This window comes from Hyperolius riggenbachi, chromosome 10 (genome assembly GCF_040937935.1).
Source record: "Hyperolius riggenbachi isolate aHypRig1 chromosome 10, aHypRig1.pri, whole genome shotgun sequence".
Taxonomy (NCBI): domain Eukaryota; kingdom Metazoa; phylum Chordata; class Amphibia; order Anura; family Hyperoliidae; genus Hyperolius; species Hyperolius riggenbachi.
The window spans coordinates 22,277,555-22,295,586 of NC_090655.1; the positions used below are offsets into that span (position 1 = coordinate 22,277,555).

The 18,032-nt window shown below is 47.5% G+C and overlaps 1 protein-coding gene across 1 annotated transcript in view; it reads left to right on the forward strand.

The window, feature by feature from the left end:
* DPYSL4 (dihydropyrimidinase like 4) overlaps nucleotides 1-18,032 on the forward strand; it is a 62,616-nt gene that overhangs the window by 21,109 nt on the left and 23,475 nt on the right. The window contains exons 3-7 of the mRNA XM_068258877.1: nucleotides 1,639-1,700; nucleotides 4,270-4,350; nucleotides 13,520-13,588; nucleotides 13,677-13,797; nucleotides 17,132-17,288. Of these exons, the coding sequence (XP_068114978.1) occupies nucleotides 1,639-1,700; nucleotides 4,270-4,350; nucleotides 13,520-13,588; nucleotides 13,677-13,797; nucleotides 17,132-17,288 (490 nt within the window). The remainder of the gene's footprint in view (nucleotides 1-1,638; nucleotides 1,701-4,269; nucleotides 4,351-13,519; nucleotides 13,589-13,676; nucleotides 13,798-17,131; nucleotides 17,289-18,032) is intronic.

Below are 18,032 nucleotides of genomic sequence, written 5' to 3' on the forward strand. Positions count from 1 at the left end.
ATATTGCTGGTGCAGCCTTAAAGGAAGCTTAAAGTGGAAGAAAATGCCCATTTACTTAAGGCTTTTTCCAGCCCCCTGAAGTATTCCTGTAGCCTCGCTGTCATTTTGCACTCAGCCATTGCTCTGGTGTCCCCCTCCCATGTGGCGTGCATCCTCTATCACGTCCTCGTGGCTGGGAACTCTCTGTGCTTTTGCAGTAAGAAAAAAAAATTCTACCTTGCATGCGCAGAACGCTCCCGGACACGGGGGCATGATGGAGGACGCGCGCGGCCAGCACCACACATGCGCAGTGGCCGTGTCGACTTGTCAGTCAGCCGGGCTAAGGTGGGGGAGGTATGGCGGAGTGTGAGGATGGCGAGGAAGCAGGGGAAATTAGGGGGCTAGAAGAAGTCCCAGGTAAGTAAATGGGCATATTTTTTTCACTTTAGGTACACTTTAAAGGGAATGTCCAAGGAAAAAAAACAAAAACTACCCGGAGCTTCCTCCAGCCCCTGGCAGCCGTCCTGTGCCCTCGCCACAGCTATGCTTCCGGGGTCCCCTCCGGTGCAGATGCCAACCTTGCAAGGTCGGCATCTACTGCACCTGCACGAGCGGCTCTTGCGGTCCCGCTGACAGCATCTCGCTGTCCCTCTGACATCATCCGGACTGTACTGTGCAGGTTAAGCAGCTCTTTTTATGTTTTAAAGGGACACTTAAGCCAGGAATAAAAGTCAGTTTTACTTTCTTGGGGCTTCTCCCAGCCCCCTGCAGCCATCCCGTGCCCTCAGTCACTCACGAAGCCTCCGTTTTCCCTCCCCCCCCGCCAGCTAATTTTGTTTTCGCTGACAGGGAGTCGGCGGGCTTTCTGCACCTGCGCAGGCCTGGCCACGCATATCCTTCATGTTGTCGTCCTCAATAGCGTCCTGCACAGGCGCAGGGCGCTATTCCGGACGGGAACGCAAAGAAAAATAGTGTGGTCAGGCCTGTCGGCGAAAATGAAACTAGCTGGCGGCGGGGGGCCGGAGGCTTCGCCGAGTGACTGCAAGGGCGCGGGACGGCTGCAAGGGGCTGGTAGAAGCCACAGGAAAGTAAAACTTTTTTTTTTTTTTTTTCCGTGGCTTAAGTGTTCCTTTAAAGGTGCCCATACACTCGTCAGATTGGCAGCAGACAGATAAGAAATGCATCTGACGATCTATCTGATGCGTTTTTAGAACATTTTTTACCAGGATAGAATTCCAATAGATTTCAGTTTGAAATCTGTTGAAATTCGATCTGATGGCATTTTTTTGCCATCAGATTTCCATTAAGGCCAATGCAAACTGATAAGCAATCTCATCAGATCGACCTAAATTTTCCACCCTGCTAGTTCGATGGAAATCCATCGAAATCGATCGAAATCGGCCGTCGATCGGTCGATTGGCCAACCGATTTGCGATCGATCGATCGATCGATCGATCGCGATCGATCGGTCGGCCAGAAAATCGGCTGAGTGTATGGGCTGCTTAAGTCCTCGAACATCCCTTAATTGTAGTTATTTTCTAATAAACTACATAAATAATGGCCTTTACTGTAAACTGATCTCTTTTGATTGTATGGCTGAAAAAGAAAAATTGTTATCGCGTTCCTTTAAATGGTTTGTCTTTTTTTTTTTTCCCCCAGGTGTGAATTCTTTTCTGGTATTTATGGCCTACAAGGACAAATATCAGTGCTCAGATGCCCAGGTAACGTGGAAGAAAACCTCTTATGTGGCTGACATAGTTGTTTAACCACTTCAGGGCCAGCACAGACCCCTCACTGGGCTAGTATAAGCGAATGAAGATAACAGAGCTAGATGTATATAAAGGTGGCCACTAAAGGTGCCCATACACTCGTCAGATTGGCAGCAGATAGATAAGAAATGCATCTGATGATCTATCTGATGCGTTTTTAGAACATTTTTTTTACCAGGATAGAATTCCAATAGATTTCAGTTTGAAATCTATTGGAATTCGATCTGATGGCATTTTTTTGCCATCAGATTTCCATTAAGGCCAATGCAAACTGATAAGCAATCTCATCAGATCGACCTAAATTTTCCATCCTGCCAGCTCGATGGAAATCCATCGAAATCGATCGAAATCGGCCATCGATCGGTCGATTGGCCAACCGATTTGCAAACGATCGATCGATCGGGATCGATCGGTCAGCCAGAAAATCGGCTGAGTGTATGGGCCTCTTAACTGTTTCATTTCTAGCGAAAAATCGTTCGAGCGATCACATGATTCTGATCGGATTGGTTTTAAATAATCTCAGTTGATGAGCACAATAGATTATGTACGATTATTAAAACAGTTGTCCAATTGGATTTTCATTGACTCAAAATTTGGATTTTTCTGTTGGTTGTGATAGATAGGAAGCAAAGATTGGTTTGTTGATGGTGTAGTGAACGACGTATTACGATATTTCACTTCCGATAAGAATTTTTTGCTATAAATTGGATCGTTAGTGGCCAACTTACCACGCTTGTTTGCACAATGTTAGGGCTAAGCTCTATCCATGTGTTGTATACTGCTTCTCTCTCTTCAGGGTGCTGATTGGCTGTAATGTTAAAGGGAACCAGAACTGAGAGGGATATGGAGGCTGCCATATTTATCTCCTTATAAACAATACCAGTTGACTGGCTGCCCTGCTGTTTTATCTGGCTGCAGCAGTGTCTGAATCACACCAGAAACAAGCATGCAGCTAATCTTGTCAGATCTGACAATAATGTCAGAAACACCTGATCTGCATGCTTGCTCAGGGTCTGTGGCTAGAGCTATGTAGCATAGCAGTCACAAAGTGTTTTTCAAACTTGTGATTTCCTAATGGTACATGTTTTGCTGGCGACCTCCCCTATGCACAGCTGGGGTAATTAGTGTCTCAGGCTAGGTGGATTGCATGACGTTGAGACACTTATTACACCACCTGTGCAAAGGTGAGGTCTCCTGCAAAACATGCACTGTTGGGAGGGGGGTCACAAAGACAGGCTTGCAAAACATTACACTAGTGCCAGGGCTGGGCCGAGGCAGAGGCAAGAGAGGCTCCAGCCTCAGGGCGCAGTGTAGGAGGGGGCACAGAGCCAGGGCAGAGGTGAGAGAGGCTCCAGCCTCAGGGCGCAGTGTAGGAGGGGGCACAGGGCGGAGGCAGAGGTGAGAGAGGCTCCAGCCTCAGGGCGCAGTGTAGGAGGGGGCGGAGGCAGAGGCGAGAGAGGCTCCAGCCTCAGGGTGCAGTGCACAAGGGGGCGCACAACTCACTCAGCAATCATTCCTCTATTGTGTTTGAAGCAGAGAGAGATACGAAAAGGGGATACATGGCAGTGACTGCAAGCCAGATAACTAGAGATTAAGGTGTTGGTTGGATTGGGGGCCCTGGAGCGTCTCTTAACTACCTAACGACCACGTCATGCCGACAGCCGTGAATGCGGCGGCAGCCCCAGGACTGCCTAACGCAGATTGACGTCAAGTCCTGGATCTGTAGTTTAGCAAGGAACACACGCGCATGCGCGATCGTTCACTGTCGATTCAGGGAGCTCAGCTCCGTGATCAGTCTGCTAGCTGCGATCGCGGCTTGCAGGCCATTAGTAAACTAAAGGGGAACGAAATCCCCTTTGTTTACATTCGTACAACGTTGCTATCTAGTGCAGCGATGTACGAGGACGCTCGGCTGTACCTCAGAGCAGCAGGGGATCGAAGCCCTCTCATAGGCTGATGTCTGCGCTGATGCCTATGAGAGGCGGAGAAGAGGATGGATAGCTGTCCTAATCAATTTAGGACAGGGCAGGAGGGTGGGAAAGAGAGGGAGGGGGGAGGGAGGGAAAATCAGGCACTGAAAGCCTGAAAAAAATCAAAACCAAAGGATCACATGAGCGATCAGACACCTCCAGAAGAATGTCCTGGTAAGGACAAGAAAAGGAAGTAAGAATCACGTGTGTGCTCTTGTAGGGCTCTGCAGCACGCTGACAAAGCTGCACAGCCCTGTGTTCTGAAAAATGGCCTGTTCACTACGGGGGTGCAAGCCTGTGGTCCTAAAATGTTTAATCTAATAGCAATCAGTGTGTGACGGCTGGGGGGGTGGGAGGGATGGAGGGGCGCACTTTGGTGTGTCAGCCATGGGTGCCGGAGGAGCTTGACCCGGCTCTGACTAGTGCTATAGCAGCGCAGAGGTTCAGCTCTTGGCACCTTCCACTGTAAGGTGCTTCAGAAACCTCAGCGCTATAGAAAAGCATAATACGGAAATCTATAACCTGTTAATGTGTCCCTGTTCTTTGTGCAGATGTTTGAAATCTTCAGCATCATTCGGGAGTTGGGTGCCATAGCGCAGGTTCATGCCGAGAATGGCGACATCATCCAGGAGGTAATGTCATTCCCCATATCTGTCTTCTTATATCATCCCAATATTTAAAGGATACCCGAAGTGACATGTGACATAATGAGATAGACATGTGTATGTACAGTGCCTAGCAGGGGTGCAGCTAAGGTTTTTGTGGCCCCAAGCGGACTGTAGCAAGAGGCCCTATCCTGCGGCGCGCTTCGCGCGCCGCGGCGAAAAATGGGTGTGGCTATCCCGCATAAGTGGGCGTGGCCATGACATGTGGGTGGAGCAGGAGGGCGGATTGGGGCGGGGCTGTTTGCGGGGAAAAAATGGATGTTGGGGTGATTGAGGCGCGCGTAGCGCGCCGAAAGATTGGCGCGGCCATGACATTGTATGGGCGAAGCTTAACCGTAGCACAGCAAATATAGCCAACTATGACCATTAAATAATAAATGCAGCAACAGTTACCCCAGACACCAGAAAATAAAAACGCAATTTGGGCCACATTTCAGCAGAAATCAAACGCAATTAGGGCACATTTTCAGCCGAAATCAAACGCAATTAGGGCACATTTTCAGCAGAAATCAAACGCAATTAGGGCCACATTTTCAGCAGATATCAAACGCATTTAGGGTACAGTTCAGCAGAAATCAATCGCAATTAGGGCCACATTTTCAGCAGATATCAAACGCATTTAGGGCACAGTTCAGCAGAAATCAATCGCAATTAGGGCCACATTTTCAGCAGATATCAAACGCATTTAGGGCACAGTTCAGCAGAAATCAATCGCAATTAGGGCCACATTTTCAGCAGATATCAAACGCATTTAGGGCACAGTTCAGCAGAAATCAATCGCAATTAGGGCCACATTTTCAGCAGATATCAAACGCATTTAGGGCACAGTTCAGCAGAAATCAATCGCAATTAGGGCCACATTTTCAGCAGATATCAAACGCATTTAGGGCACAGTTCAGCAGAAATCAATCGCAATTAGGGCCACATTTTCAGCAGATATCAAACGCATTTAGGGCACAGTTCAGCAGAAATCAATCGCAATTAGGGCCACATTTTCAGCAGATATCAAACGCATTTAGGGCACAGTTCAGCAGAAATCAATCGCAATTAGGGCCACATTTTCAGCAGATATCAAACGCATTTAGGGCACAGTTCAGCAGAAATCAATCGCAATTAGGGCCACATTTTCAGCAGATATCAAACGCATTTAGGGCACAGTTCAGCAGAAATCAATCGCAATTAGGGCCACATTTTCAGCAGATATCAAACGCATTTAGGGCACAGTTCAGCAGAAATCAATCGCAATTAGGGCCACATTTTCAGCAGATATCAAACGCATTTAGGGCACAGTTCAGCAGAAATCAATCGCAATTAGGGCCACATTTTCAGCAGATATCAAACGCATTTAGGGCACAGTTCAGCAGAAATCAATCGCAATTAGGGCCACATTTTCAGCAGATATCAAACGCATTTAGGGCACAGTTCAGCAGAAATCAATCGCAATTAGGGCCACATTTTCAGCAGATATCAAACGCATTTAGGGCACAGTTCAGCAGAAATCAATCGCAATTAGGGCCACATTTTCAGCAGATATCAAACGCATTTAGGGCACAGTTCAGCAGAAATCAATCGCAATTAGGGCCACATTTTCAGCAGATATCAAATGCAATTAGGGCACAGTTCAGCAGAAATCAATCGCAAATTCGCAATTAGGGCTGCGGCTGCAAAAAGAAAAGAATTTACTCACCTGGCAGGCTGGCACTGGCAGAAGTCTTCTCTCCCTGGTCTCCTCTCCCGGCCGGCTTCTCAGGCGCGCAGTTCCCACGGAGCTCCCTTCCTGGCTTCCTCCTCCAATCTCCCGCGCTGATTCATGCAGGGCTACGGGTCGGGAAGATGGCCACCCGAAGCCCTGTACTGGAGACATAGTCTCCAGAGCAGGGCTTCGGCGGCGGCCATCTTCCTGTAGCCCTGCTCTGCTCTGCCAGCCCGGCGGGGCTGCGGGGAAAAAGTGACGTCACGCCGACGTCACGGAGCCGCCGAGGCCCCTAAGATTGTGAGGCCCCAAGCGACCGCTTGGTTCGCTTTATGCCTCGCGGCGCCCCTGGTGCCTAGCACACAAATAACTATGCTGTGTTCCTTTTTTTTTTTTTCTTGCTCTGCCTGAAAGAGTTAAACATCAGGTATGTAAGTGGCAGTTCCTGTCTGAGTCAGGACTGGGTCAGACTACAGTGTGACCCCCACTGATAAGAAATTACAACTACAAAACACTTTTTCTTAGCTAAAATTGGCTTCTGAGAGCAGCAAAGAGATAAAAAAAAAATATCAATAGTGCAAAGATTTTAGCTCTAGCATACTTTAATGAATGTGTCATTGAGGAAAAACAATAAAACAGTAGAAACGTATAAAGTAGCTTTAAATGTGAAATAAAAATGTGGAATATTTTAAAAAGTTGTTTTTAAGAGAAGGAAGATAGATACAATTGTTTATTTTCACCTCCGGTGCTCTTTAAAGGGGCCCTGTAGTGACATATAGTAGAATGCAGTGAATTATTCAGAATAACAACTTTTCCTGGTTTCAGCATTAGAAACACTTCCTATATTTATATATTGATGTATATTGGTACCGCACTCCCAGTGTTTAGATATGTGGAATTCTCCTCCCAGAGCATCATGGGAGACCAGGTATTATTTTCACTGGCTTCAGAACTCTCAGTAAGGGCTCGTTCACATTGCATTCTGTTCGCGTTTGCGTTTGTTTTGTTTTGTTTTTTTTCTTCGATTCCCAGTGCTTGGGTGGGTGCTTTCCCGAGCGGTTTTTTAATCCACTCCGTGCCGCAAGTCAGGAAGTGAACTCTTTGACCTGGAAAAGAATAAATATAATGTATTTATTCTTAAAAATGTGAATGCAATCACTGCACAAAGTGAGCATTTTGCATTTTTCCTATACCTTCCATTGAGGCAAAATCGCCTCAAAAATGGTCCAGGCGCCGCTTTCCTGAGCGGACCAGAAACTAACCGCTCAGATGTGAACTCTCTCATAGGGAATCATTGTACAAGCGCTTTCAGGGCAATTTTGAAAATCACCTGCGCTTAACAAAAAATTAGACGCCTCTAGTGTGATCGAGCCCTAAGGGCACTTTTCCACTGAGTCTCAAAACACAAACACATGCGATTACGATTTTTTTTTTTTGTACCTTCCGAGCATGCGATCATGCAATGCGCCTGGATGGGTCACTCAGGGAGGAAAAACGGTTGTCACGGCATACCGGATTTTCTGGCGATGTTGGGGGTGGGGGGTTTGCTGTACACACATTAGACACTTAGTAGGTTATTGCCTATTGCAGTCTTCATCACTCTCCCTGGCTTAAAGCAAGCCTGAAACAAAAGAAAAACATATGTGATATAATGAATTGTATATGTAATACAGATAAGGAATAGAACATTAGTAGCAAAGAAAAATGTCTCCGTTTTATTTTCTGTTATGTAGCTTTTTTTTTTTTGCTTTTTTTTTATATATAACATTGCATCATTCTGTCACAGTTACAGTTTTATAACTTAAAAGACAGAGTGTGGTTTTAAAACACAGCAGAAATAATGACCCTTTGAACTTTAAAACCTTATCGCAAGCTGTCTCTCACTGCTTCTTGGCTGTTTAACCTTTTGCCGACCACGTCACGCCGATGGGCGTGGCCGCGGCGGCAGCCCCAGGACCGCCTAACACCAATTGGCGTAAAGTTCTGGGGCTCTGTTTTAAATGATATCGCGCGCACATCTCATTCTCGGAGGGCGGAGCTCCGCCCCCTCTTCAGTCAATAGCCGCTCGGGAGACTGTTAGACGGCGTAATCGCCATCTAATTACTCGTACAGCGCTGCGATCACCAGCAGCGCTGTACTGGGGACAGCTGTGTGACACGGCTGTCCCCTCCTGAGCCACGGAGGTGATCGGCTGTCATAGGCTGAAGCCTATGACAGCTGATCACAGGGATTGGCCGGCAGGGGGACGGAGGGGGTATACAACAGGGAAGAAAAAAAAGTTTTTATTTTAAAAAAACAAACACAAATCAACCATGGGGGGGGGGGGGGCAATTAGACCCCACCAACAGAGAACTCTATTGGTGGGGAGAAAAGGGGGGAGGAATCACTTGTGTGCTGTGTTTTGCGGTCCTGCAGCTGGCCTTAAAGCTGCAGTGGCCAATTTAATGAAAATGTGCCTGGTCTTTAGGGGGGTTTAACACAGCAGTCCTCAAGAGGTTAAGTGCTCCAGAAATCAGGACTGTATTGGACCCAGTGGGTTGAAGAGCTCAGATAAGCTCTTTTGCAGAGCTAACTGTTTTTTGTTGTTGTTTTTTTACTCTTCCTGGTGTAATGGTTAAGGGCTCTGCCTCTGACACAGGCGACCTGGGTTCGAATCTCGGCTTTGCCTGTTCAGTAAGCCAGCACCTATTTAGTAGGAGACCTTGGGCAAGTCTCTCTAACACTGCTACTGCCTATAGAGCGCGTTCTAGTGGCTGCTGCTCTGGCGCTTTGAGTCCACCAGGAGAAAAGTGCGATATAAATGTTATTTGTCTTGTCTTGTCTTCCTGTACTAGAAAAAAAATGAGACTTTTCTTTGCTACTAATGTTCTATTTCTTAGCTGTAGTACACATACTGTACAATTATCTCAAATCTATTGTCACTTCAGGTTTGCTTTGATCCAGGTTGTATATGTAGCTTTACAGTCTCTCTGTGTCTCTTGTGGAGGTTCCCATTATACTCTAAGGCTTAGTTTCCGGAGAGGCGGGTGTAACTCAACTAATAAAAACATGAAACAGTGTTTTCTCTGTAAACCGCATGGTGGTGGTCTCCATATTTCTGCGATGGGATTTTTTTGTCCATTATTACCATCTGATCACACGTTTGTAATCTTTAACATTCAGTGCAGTGGGGAACGGAATCGCGGCAGGATGCTTTTGCGTCTCCGTGAGAATTGAAACGCAGCAATAGAAATGGTCCTTTGTGATTTCTGTTTTCTAATGACTGTGGCTGGAATTTGCACACCACATGCGTTTTCCAATTCTGACCTGATTACTTCCAGTGGAAAAGGGCTCTAAATAAACATTCTGCACCGATGCACCTACCAACTAAGCCGCCCCCCCCCCCCCCCCCCCGTGACTGCTCCGATGGTCTCCCTCCAGCTCCGCCACACCACCAGGCGGAAGGGAGACTCTCTGGCTCCCCGGACTCCGGCGACAGGCCACACGTGCTAAGGCCCGGCTCACCACGTGGTTGGCTCAGCTTGATAGCCCACGTGGTGCTGGCCCCAGCCGCTCCGTAGCTCTCCACCGCTGCCACTCCGTCACTGTCCGGGTCTCCTCACTGCCGCTGCCTGAGCCACCGCACAACCTGGAGACATCTGCACAGCTCCGGCTCCCCGACGCACCAGCACATCTCACCACGCGGGAAGGTGTCCCCGGCCCCTGCAGCAACCACGCCGGCCCTTAGCCGCTGCTCCAATCTACTGCCGCTATGTTGGTCCTGCCCGGCATCCATGCAGCCGCTCCGGAGACTACAGTCTGGGACCCGCACACAAACCGCTTTCCACCACCGCTGCCGAGACCAGAATCAGATCAGCTGATCCCCACACAGCCCTGGTCCCAGTCTTTAAGCAGCCCAGCAGGGCCTCCAGGAACCGTGCTCTCCTCCACCACTGCCAGAGCCTTTCCACCGGTGTCTCACCTCCACCACTGCCAGAGCCTTTCCACCGGTGTCTCACCTCCACCACTGCCAGAGCCTTTTCACCGGTGTCTCACCTCCACCACTGCCAGAGCCTTTCCACCGGTTTCTCACCTCCACCACTGCCAGAGCCTTTCCACCGGTGTCTCACCTCCACCACTGCCAGAGCCTTTCCACCGGTGTCTCACCTCCACCACTGCCAGAGCCTTTCCACCGGTGTCTCACCTCCACCACTGCCAGAGCCTTTCCACCGGTGTCTCACCTCCACCACTGCCAGAGCCTTTCCACCGGTGTCTCACCTCCACCACTGCCAGAGCCTTTCCACCGGTGTCTCACCTCCACCACTGCCAGAGCCTTTCCACCGGTGTCTCACCTCCACCACTGCCAGAGCCTTTCCACCGGTGTCTCACCTCCACCACTGCCAGAGCCTTTCCACCGGTGTCTCACCTCCACCACTGCCAGAGCCTTTCCACCGGTGTCTCACCTCCACCACTGCCAGAGCCTTTCCACCGGTGTCTCACCTCCACCACTACCAGAGCCTTTCCATCGGTGTCTCACCTCCACCACTGCCAGAGCCTCCATAGGCTCAACATAGGGCCAGAAGTTCTGCACTGCACCACCATGCTGGGTCTCCTGCGCCCACAGCCCCATCGTTGGGACTCGAAGTACTGGTGCCGCTGACCTGTGCTCTCCTCCACCTCTGCCAGAGCCTCTCCACCACAGGTACCAGAAGTCCTCCGCTCCACCACCATGCCGGGCCTCCTTTGCCTGCAGCCCCATTGTTGCACATCAGGTCTCCAAACTGTCCGAGTGCACCGATTGGGCCGCACTGACGGCCACGGGGACATTAACCAGGCCACTAGCAAGCCATGGCTATGCCCAGGGACTCTTTCTCTTCTCTCTGCTCTACCTTTTTGTTTTCTTTTTCTCTCCAAGGCCGTTCCTTGCGGCATCCGAATAGCTGCAGAGCCGTCGAGCGCTGCAGGGATTGCGGCAGCTCCGCTCACATAGCACTTGGATGACCCCTCGGGACCCTCTACTAAGTTGTGCATTATGTATCATGTATACCCTTACCATGTCATTTATATTACGGTTTGTGTATTTTGCTGTACCATCACCGACCCTGTATGCGGCAAAAATAATTCCGGGTTCAACCCCCGTTATACTTGGCAAAATAAATAATTCTGAATTTCATGTTACATACTTTCAATCAACAAGATTGTAATTCGCGAATTAGAGGCGTCGAAGTTGAGGAGTCGGGAGTCGATAGAATCCTAAACTGAGGAGTCTGAGTCGGTGGATTTTTGTACCGATTCCACAGCCCTGGTTAAAAAAAGGGTACTTACATATTATACCATCTGAAGCGTTTGGAAGTTCATTGTTTAGGTTCTGTTTGCTCCACTACCTAGATTTAACTCGTTTTGAAAAGCTGAAAGTCCTGGCTTTCCATTACACCAGGTCCTGTGTCAGTGTCATGCTCCATTGCCAAGTTAAAGGGTTTTGAAGGAGGGGTGTACCTGCATCTTGAGGTAAAGAGGGTGTATAGCTGAGCTGCTCCTTCATCTTAAAGAGGATCTGTAACGTCAAAAGATCCCCTGGGGGGTACTCACCTCGGGTGGGGGAAGCCTCCGGATCCTAATGAGGCTTCCCACGCCTTCCTCCGTCCCTCAGGGGTCTCTCTGCAGCCCTCCGAGAAAGATGACGTCAATATTTACCTTCCTGGCTCCTGCGCAGGCGCTCTGACGGCTGTCGGCTCCGAACTACACGGAAATACCCGATCGCCGTCGGGTCTGCTCTACTGCGCAGGCGCAAGTTTCCGGCGCCTGCGCAGTAGAGCGGACCCGACTGAGATCGGGTATTTCCGTGTAGTTCGGAGCCGAGAGCAGTCACAGCTCCCCCGCTGGAGCCAGCAAAGGTAAATATTGATCTGACAGTCGGGTCTGTCGCCGGCTGTTCGGAGGGCTGCAGCGAGACCCCCGTGGGACAGAGGACGGCGTGGGAAGCCTCATTAGGATCCGGAGGCTTCCCCCACCCAAGGTGAGTACCCCCCAGGGGATCTTTTTGACGTTACAGAGTCTCTTTAATAGAGTCTTCAGCCCCGGCCAGTAACACACAGAGAGAGGTCAGGAGGGTGTATAGCTTGTCTGCTCCTTCATCTTATGTAATGAGACCCCTGCGACAGAAGACGACCTCCCGGGGGCGCTGCTGATCATCAATGTCGGTTTTGTCCGGTACTTCTGCAATCCAATCACGCTTTGTGCAGCCAAGATGCAGGGGATACCCCTCCTTCAAAACCCTTTAACTTGGCAATGGAGCATGACGCTCACACGGGACCTGGTGTAATAGAAAGCCAGGACTTTCAGCTTTTCAAAAAGGGTTAAATCTTGGTAGTGGAGCAAATAAAACTTAAACAAGAAATACCAAACTCTTCAGACGGTATAATACATAAGTACCAAAAAAAGTTTTATTCCTTCTGCTAAATGCATTACTGTTCCTTTTTTAAAGTGAAGCTGAACTCTTGCAGAGGACAGAAGGAAAACCTATAGCAATGCACTCTGTATGTATTTAGAGAGTTTAGCCTGTCTAATTCCCTCTCATCTGTGATGAGCACAAGTTGTAATTTGATCTCTCAGATGAGTCAGCTGGCTGCACAGCAGAGCAGCGAATTGGTAAACACAGGATGTTAACAATATGTCTGCTTCCGTGAAAGCAGGATGTAAGCACTCTGCAGATGTATTGCAGGATTTGTATCAGCTGTAACAAAGAAATATTTTTCTTTACGGCCGGTTTCACACTGCGGATTGGCGTTAGCGGTGCAGTGGGGCCCGGGGGCCGCACCCCAGCACCAAAAAACAGCCTTCAATGATTAGCGCGTTTGTACGTGGCAATCTCAGTCTGGCAGCCGGCCAACAGGAAGTGACACCCACTTCCTGTGACCGAAGCGATCACGTGCACAGAAACGTATTGCTAAAATACGCTTCTGCGCATTCGCGACGCGTAAAAGTTGCAGCAGGCTTTTTAAAAAACAGGTCTCCATATACTTACACGACTTCCGTTTCGCCGCAGGAGACTCACGGTAACGTAGGTTTGCCCTCGCGTCAGTGATGCAGAGAAAACGTCACTTCCATCTTATCGCGCTGCACCGCGTCGGTGTGATAGGCCCCATAGAGTTTCATTGCCCTATCGGTAAGCTGAGGGGAAAAGCTGCACCACACAGCGCCAGTGTGAAAGTGGCCCTAAAGGTGGTTATGCTGTTGCGTATCTTTTAGTGCAGAGAGGAAGTTGTGAGTTCAGGTCCTCTTTACATACTGTGCAGGCTGAACCATGACGATTTTGTTTCTTAGCAGCCGTTCATCATTGCTAAAGTAATTTATTTTTTTTTACTTCTCCTGCATCACGATGGATAAACACTGTAACCGCAACGCTGGAACCTTATTTCCCCCTTTGAGCCATTTATTTGTGTTTCATAATTTATGTTGTACAGGAACAAAAGCGTCTGCTAGAACTTGGCATCACCGGACCTGAAGGCCACGTCCTCAGCCGTCCAGAGGAGGTAATGAGGCGACTCGCTCGCACGCTTCTGCGCTCAGCGCCCTCCTGATGGACGCCATACTCCATGTGACTCTTTTTCTTTCCGGCAGGTTGAAGCCGAGGCGGCCTACCGTGCCATAACCATCGCCAAGCAAGCCAACTGCCCCCTCTACATCACTAAGGTCATGAGCCGAGGGGCCGCCGACCTGATCGCCCAGGCAAAGAGGAAAGGTACGGCCAGCAGAGTGAATCATTTACTGAAAGATTGGATTGTGTATTTTCTTTGCTCGCTGTAGCAGAAAATATCAGTTTGTGTTGAGCAACCAGTTCTGTCATTTATTATAATAACAGCTCTGCCTGTGTTTAATCTCCTGACCTGTGACTTAGTTGCATCATTCATAAGCTCACCAATTTCCTAGGCCAGCTTCTGCGGCAAGCCAACTAAAATATAAAAAGTGATTTAAAGAGACACTGAAGCAAAAAAAATAATGATGATTTGTATGTGTAGTACAGCTAAGAAATAAAACATTAGCAGCACAGATATGAGTCTAATATTGTTTCCAGTACAGGGAGAGTTAAGAAACTCCAGTTGTTATCTATGCATAAGAGCCATTGAGCTCCACGACTTTCAAAGTCGCAGAGAGCTCGGTCTTCTGAAACTTATTATCTCAAGTGTCAGTCACTGTATTTTATTTTTCTCTCCAGAGGACAGTTCAAAAGTTCACTGACCTGCTCTGTAAAATCATTTAGAATGCTGAGTAGTGTGTAAACTGCAAATATTAGAGAATGATGCAATGTTATAAAAAATACTACATAACTGAAAATAAAAATATTAGAATATTTTCCTTGCTACTTATGTTCTAGTAATTATCCATATTACACAACCAATTCATTATATCATACATGTTTTTGTTTTTTTTTGTTTTGTTTTTTTTGCTTCAATGTTTCTTTAGAGTGTACCTGAGGTGATATGTGACATGAGATAAACGTGTATGTACCGTATACAACATTTTAATAACCTGGCTGTTTTGCTTACTTTATTGTGCTACCTGAAAGAGTTAATTTCTGCTGTCTTGTCGGTAGCTTGTCGGGAATAAAGTGAGCGTCACTGATAACCAAATTACAGCCATAAAAGTTTTCCTGGCAGAAAAGAGAGAGATAATATACATGAACTATTGGCCTTTTTCTGATTCTGGGACACTTAATAGGCTGCCACTGATTGGAGACAGTAAAGCATTCAGCCTACTTTGTAAATGTTTAAATATAAAAGAAAATCCTGGGATACTTACAAAAGTCATTTTTAGGAGTAGGAGGATACATATAATTGTTTATCTCATCAGTTTATTTTCACTTCATGTTCACTTTAAAGGATACCCGAACTGACATTTGACAGGATGAGATAGACATGTGTATGTACAGTGCCAAGCACACAAATAAACTATGCTGTGTGTTTTTCTTTCTCTGCCTGAAAGAGTTAAATATCAGGTATGTAAGTGGCTGACTCAGTCCTGACTCAGACAGGAAGTGACTACAGTGTGACCCTCACGGATAAGAAATTTTAACAATAAAACACTTTCCTAGCAGAAAATGGCTTCTGAGAGCTAGAGAGATAAAAAGCGAAAATCTTATCAGTGAGGGTCACACTGTAGTCACTTCCTGTCTGAGTCAGGACTGAGTCAGCCACTAACATACCTGATATTTAACTCTTTCAGGCAGAGAAAGAAAAACACACAGCATAGTTTATTTGTGTGCTTGGCACTGTACATACACATGTCTATCTCATCCTGTCAAATGTCAGTTCGGGTATCCTTTAAAGGGGAACTGAAGAGAGAGGTATATGGAGACTGCCATGTTTATTTCCTTTTAAGCAATACCAGTTGCCTGGCAGCCCTGCTGATCCTGTCTCTAATACTATTAGCCATAGTCCCTGAACAAGCATGCAGCAGATCAGCTGTTTCAGACTTTAAAGTCAGATCTGACAAGACTAGCTGCATGCTTGTTTCTGGTGTTATTCAGATACTACTGCAGAGAAATAGACCAGCAGGGCTGCCAGGCAACTGGTATTGCTTAAAAGGAAATAAATATGGCAGCCTCCATATATCTCTTACTTCAGTTCCCCTTTAAAGTGAACCTCCGGACTAAAAATCTACTCAGAACTGAAAAGGCTTGGTGTTTTTTTAACAGTTTCACAGCATCAGAACTTTGTTTTTCTTACCAAAGCATACTTTTTAGCTACATTTTTAGCTAAGCTCCACCCATCAAAGAAAACTGTCCGGGCATGCTGGGATTTCCTATGTTGTTGTTCACGTTGTCTAGCAACTGGGAGGGGTAATCAGGGCACAGGACAGTTGGAACTGTGTCTCATGCTCCCTGTCACCTCCTTTCAACCAAAAAGATGGCTACCATCATGAAATCAAACATTTGCTTGTTCTTTTAAAACAGGGTGGGTAAGAGATTATATTACCTATCTATTTTAATTAACATAACTAATGTAACTTAATGACAGTATGTTTGTTTAGGCTGGAGTTCCTCTTTAAGGAGGAGGGTTCAGTAAAAAATTATTACTGTATTTATAAAGTACCAACATATTATGCAGCGCTGCACAATAGATAAATGGGTCAACATACAAGGTAGGACATACAAGGGGCTCACAACAAAAAAACAAAATCATGCAAGTGTCTTTGGTAACAGTTCTTATAGGACCACTGTCGCGAAAATCTTAAAAGTTAAAATACATGTTAACATATACAAATAAGAAGTACATTTCTTCCAGAGTTAAATGAGCCATAAATTACTTTTCTCCTATGTTGCTGTCACTTACAGTAAGTAGTAGAAATCTGACAGAAGCGACAGATATTGGACTAGCCCATCTTGTCATGGGGGATTCTCAGGGTTTTCTTTATTTTTCAACTTAGTGAATGGCAGTTGCTCCATCCAACTGCCAAAATAGTGTGCAGGGAGGATGGCCAGCATCTTTGTATTAATCATTTTCAGGGAATGTCTTTATAAAGAATAAAGGCCTTGCTGAGAATCCCCTGTAGAGAGATGGACTAGCCCAAAACCTGTCGCTTCTGTCAGATTTCTACTACCTACTGTAAGTGACAGCAACATAGGAGAAACAGTAATTTATGACTCATTTTACTCTGGAAGAAACGTACTTCTTATTTGCATGTGTTTTAAATTTTAAGATTTTGTAGTGTGCGGTGCATTAGTTCCTGCGTGTGTGGTACAGGAGTTCCTGTGCGGTGCATTAGTTCCTGTGCGGGGGGGGGGGGGGGGGGGACGGGAGTTCCCGTGGGTGCATTAGTTCCTGTGCGCGTGGTACAGGAGTTCCTGTGCGGTGCAGTAGTTCCTGTGTGAGGGGGTAATGGAGTTCCTGTGCGGGTGGTGCAGGAGTTCCCGTGCGGGTGGTGCAGGAGTCCCTGCGCGGGGGGGGTGCAGGGGTTCCTGCGTGGGGGGGGGGCGGTGCAGGGGTTCCTGCGCGGGGTGGTGCAGGGGTTCCTGCGCGGGGGGGGGTGCAGGGGTTCCTGCGCGGGTGATATAGTGACGGCTTTCTGCTTGGCAGGTACGGTGGTTTATGGCGAAGCGCTGGCAGCAGGACTGGGTACGGACGGCACGCACTACTGGAGCAAGAACTGGGCAAAGGCTGCAGCGTTTGTGACATCACCGCCTCTGAGCACAGATCCTGCGACGCCGGAATATCTGTGTTCACTGCTCTCCTGGTATGTATGGAGCTCTGTGCAGATCCCAACACATTTCTGTATGTAAGACGTGTACAAGGAGCTTATATAGACAGGATGCTGCCTCGCATTATAACAGACATACGTACACAACAACCCTACCAATAAGGCGTGATAAAGTACCTATCCAATGGTGGAGTGCTGTGCCAGACCGCCCAAACAGCCCAATAAGGAATCGCAGAATCCACTGGCGCTCAGTGTCTCAGTGTAGCGGCCTTTAAATACACCATCTACTTCTCAGATCACATAACACCTGCAAGAATAGTAAACATAAACAAACATAGTGCAGACTGTACACATCATTACAAGCACTGTTAGCGTGTAGCCCCTAGACATGCAGCCCACAGCCGCCAAGGTAGTGCCAATCACCAGGGTGTCAGAGGTTACGCTCCCCCCCATGTCCCCCCTGCTTACCGGATTTTGGCTTGTCCACTGACCCATACTGGTGTCACTTTGCCTTAAACCTCAGCTCTGCAGACTCAGCAACCCTTTAGCCAATGTCTGCTCCGACACGCCAACAACATGAACCACTTTTCTTGTACAAAATCATGTTTAATATAACAGTCCCATTAAAATAATCACAGCATGAAGCAGAGGATAGTAATGTAGCAGCATATAATCACCATCCTTCAGAGACAAAAATGGGCACCCACTATGTGATCTTCGATTACCAATAGTGGCTTAGTAGCCCCGGTTTGCCTAGCGGGTGGCCTAAATACCCAAATA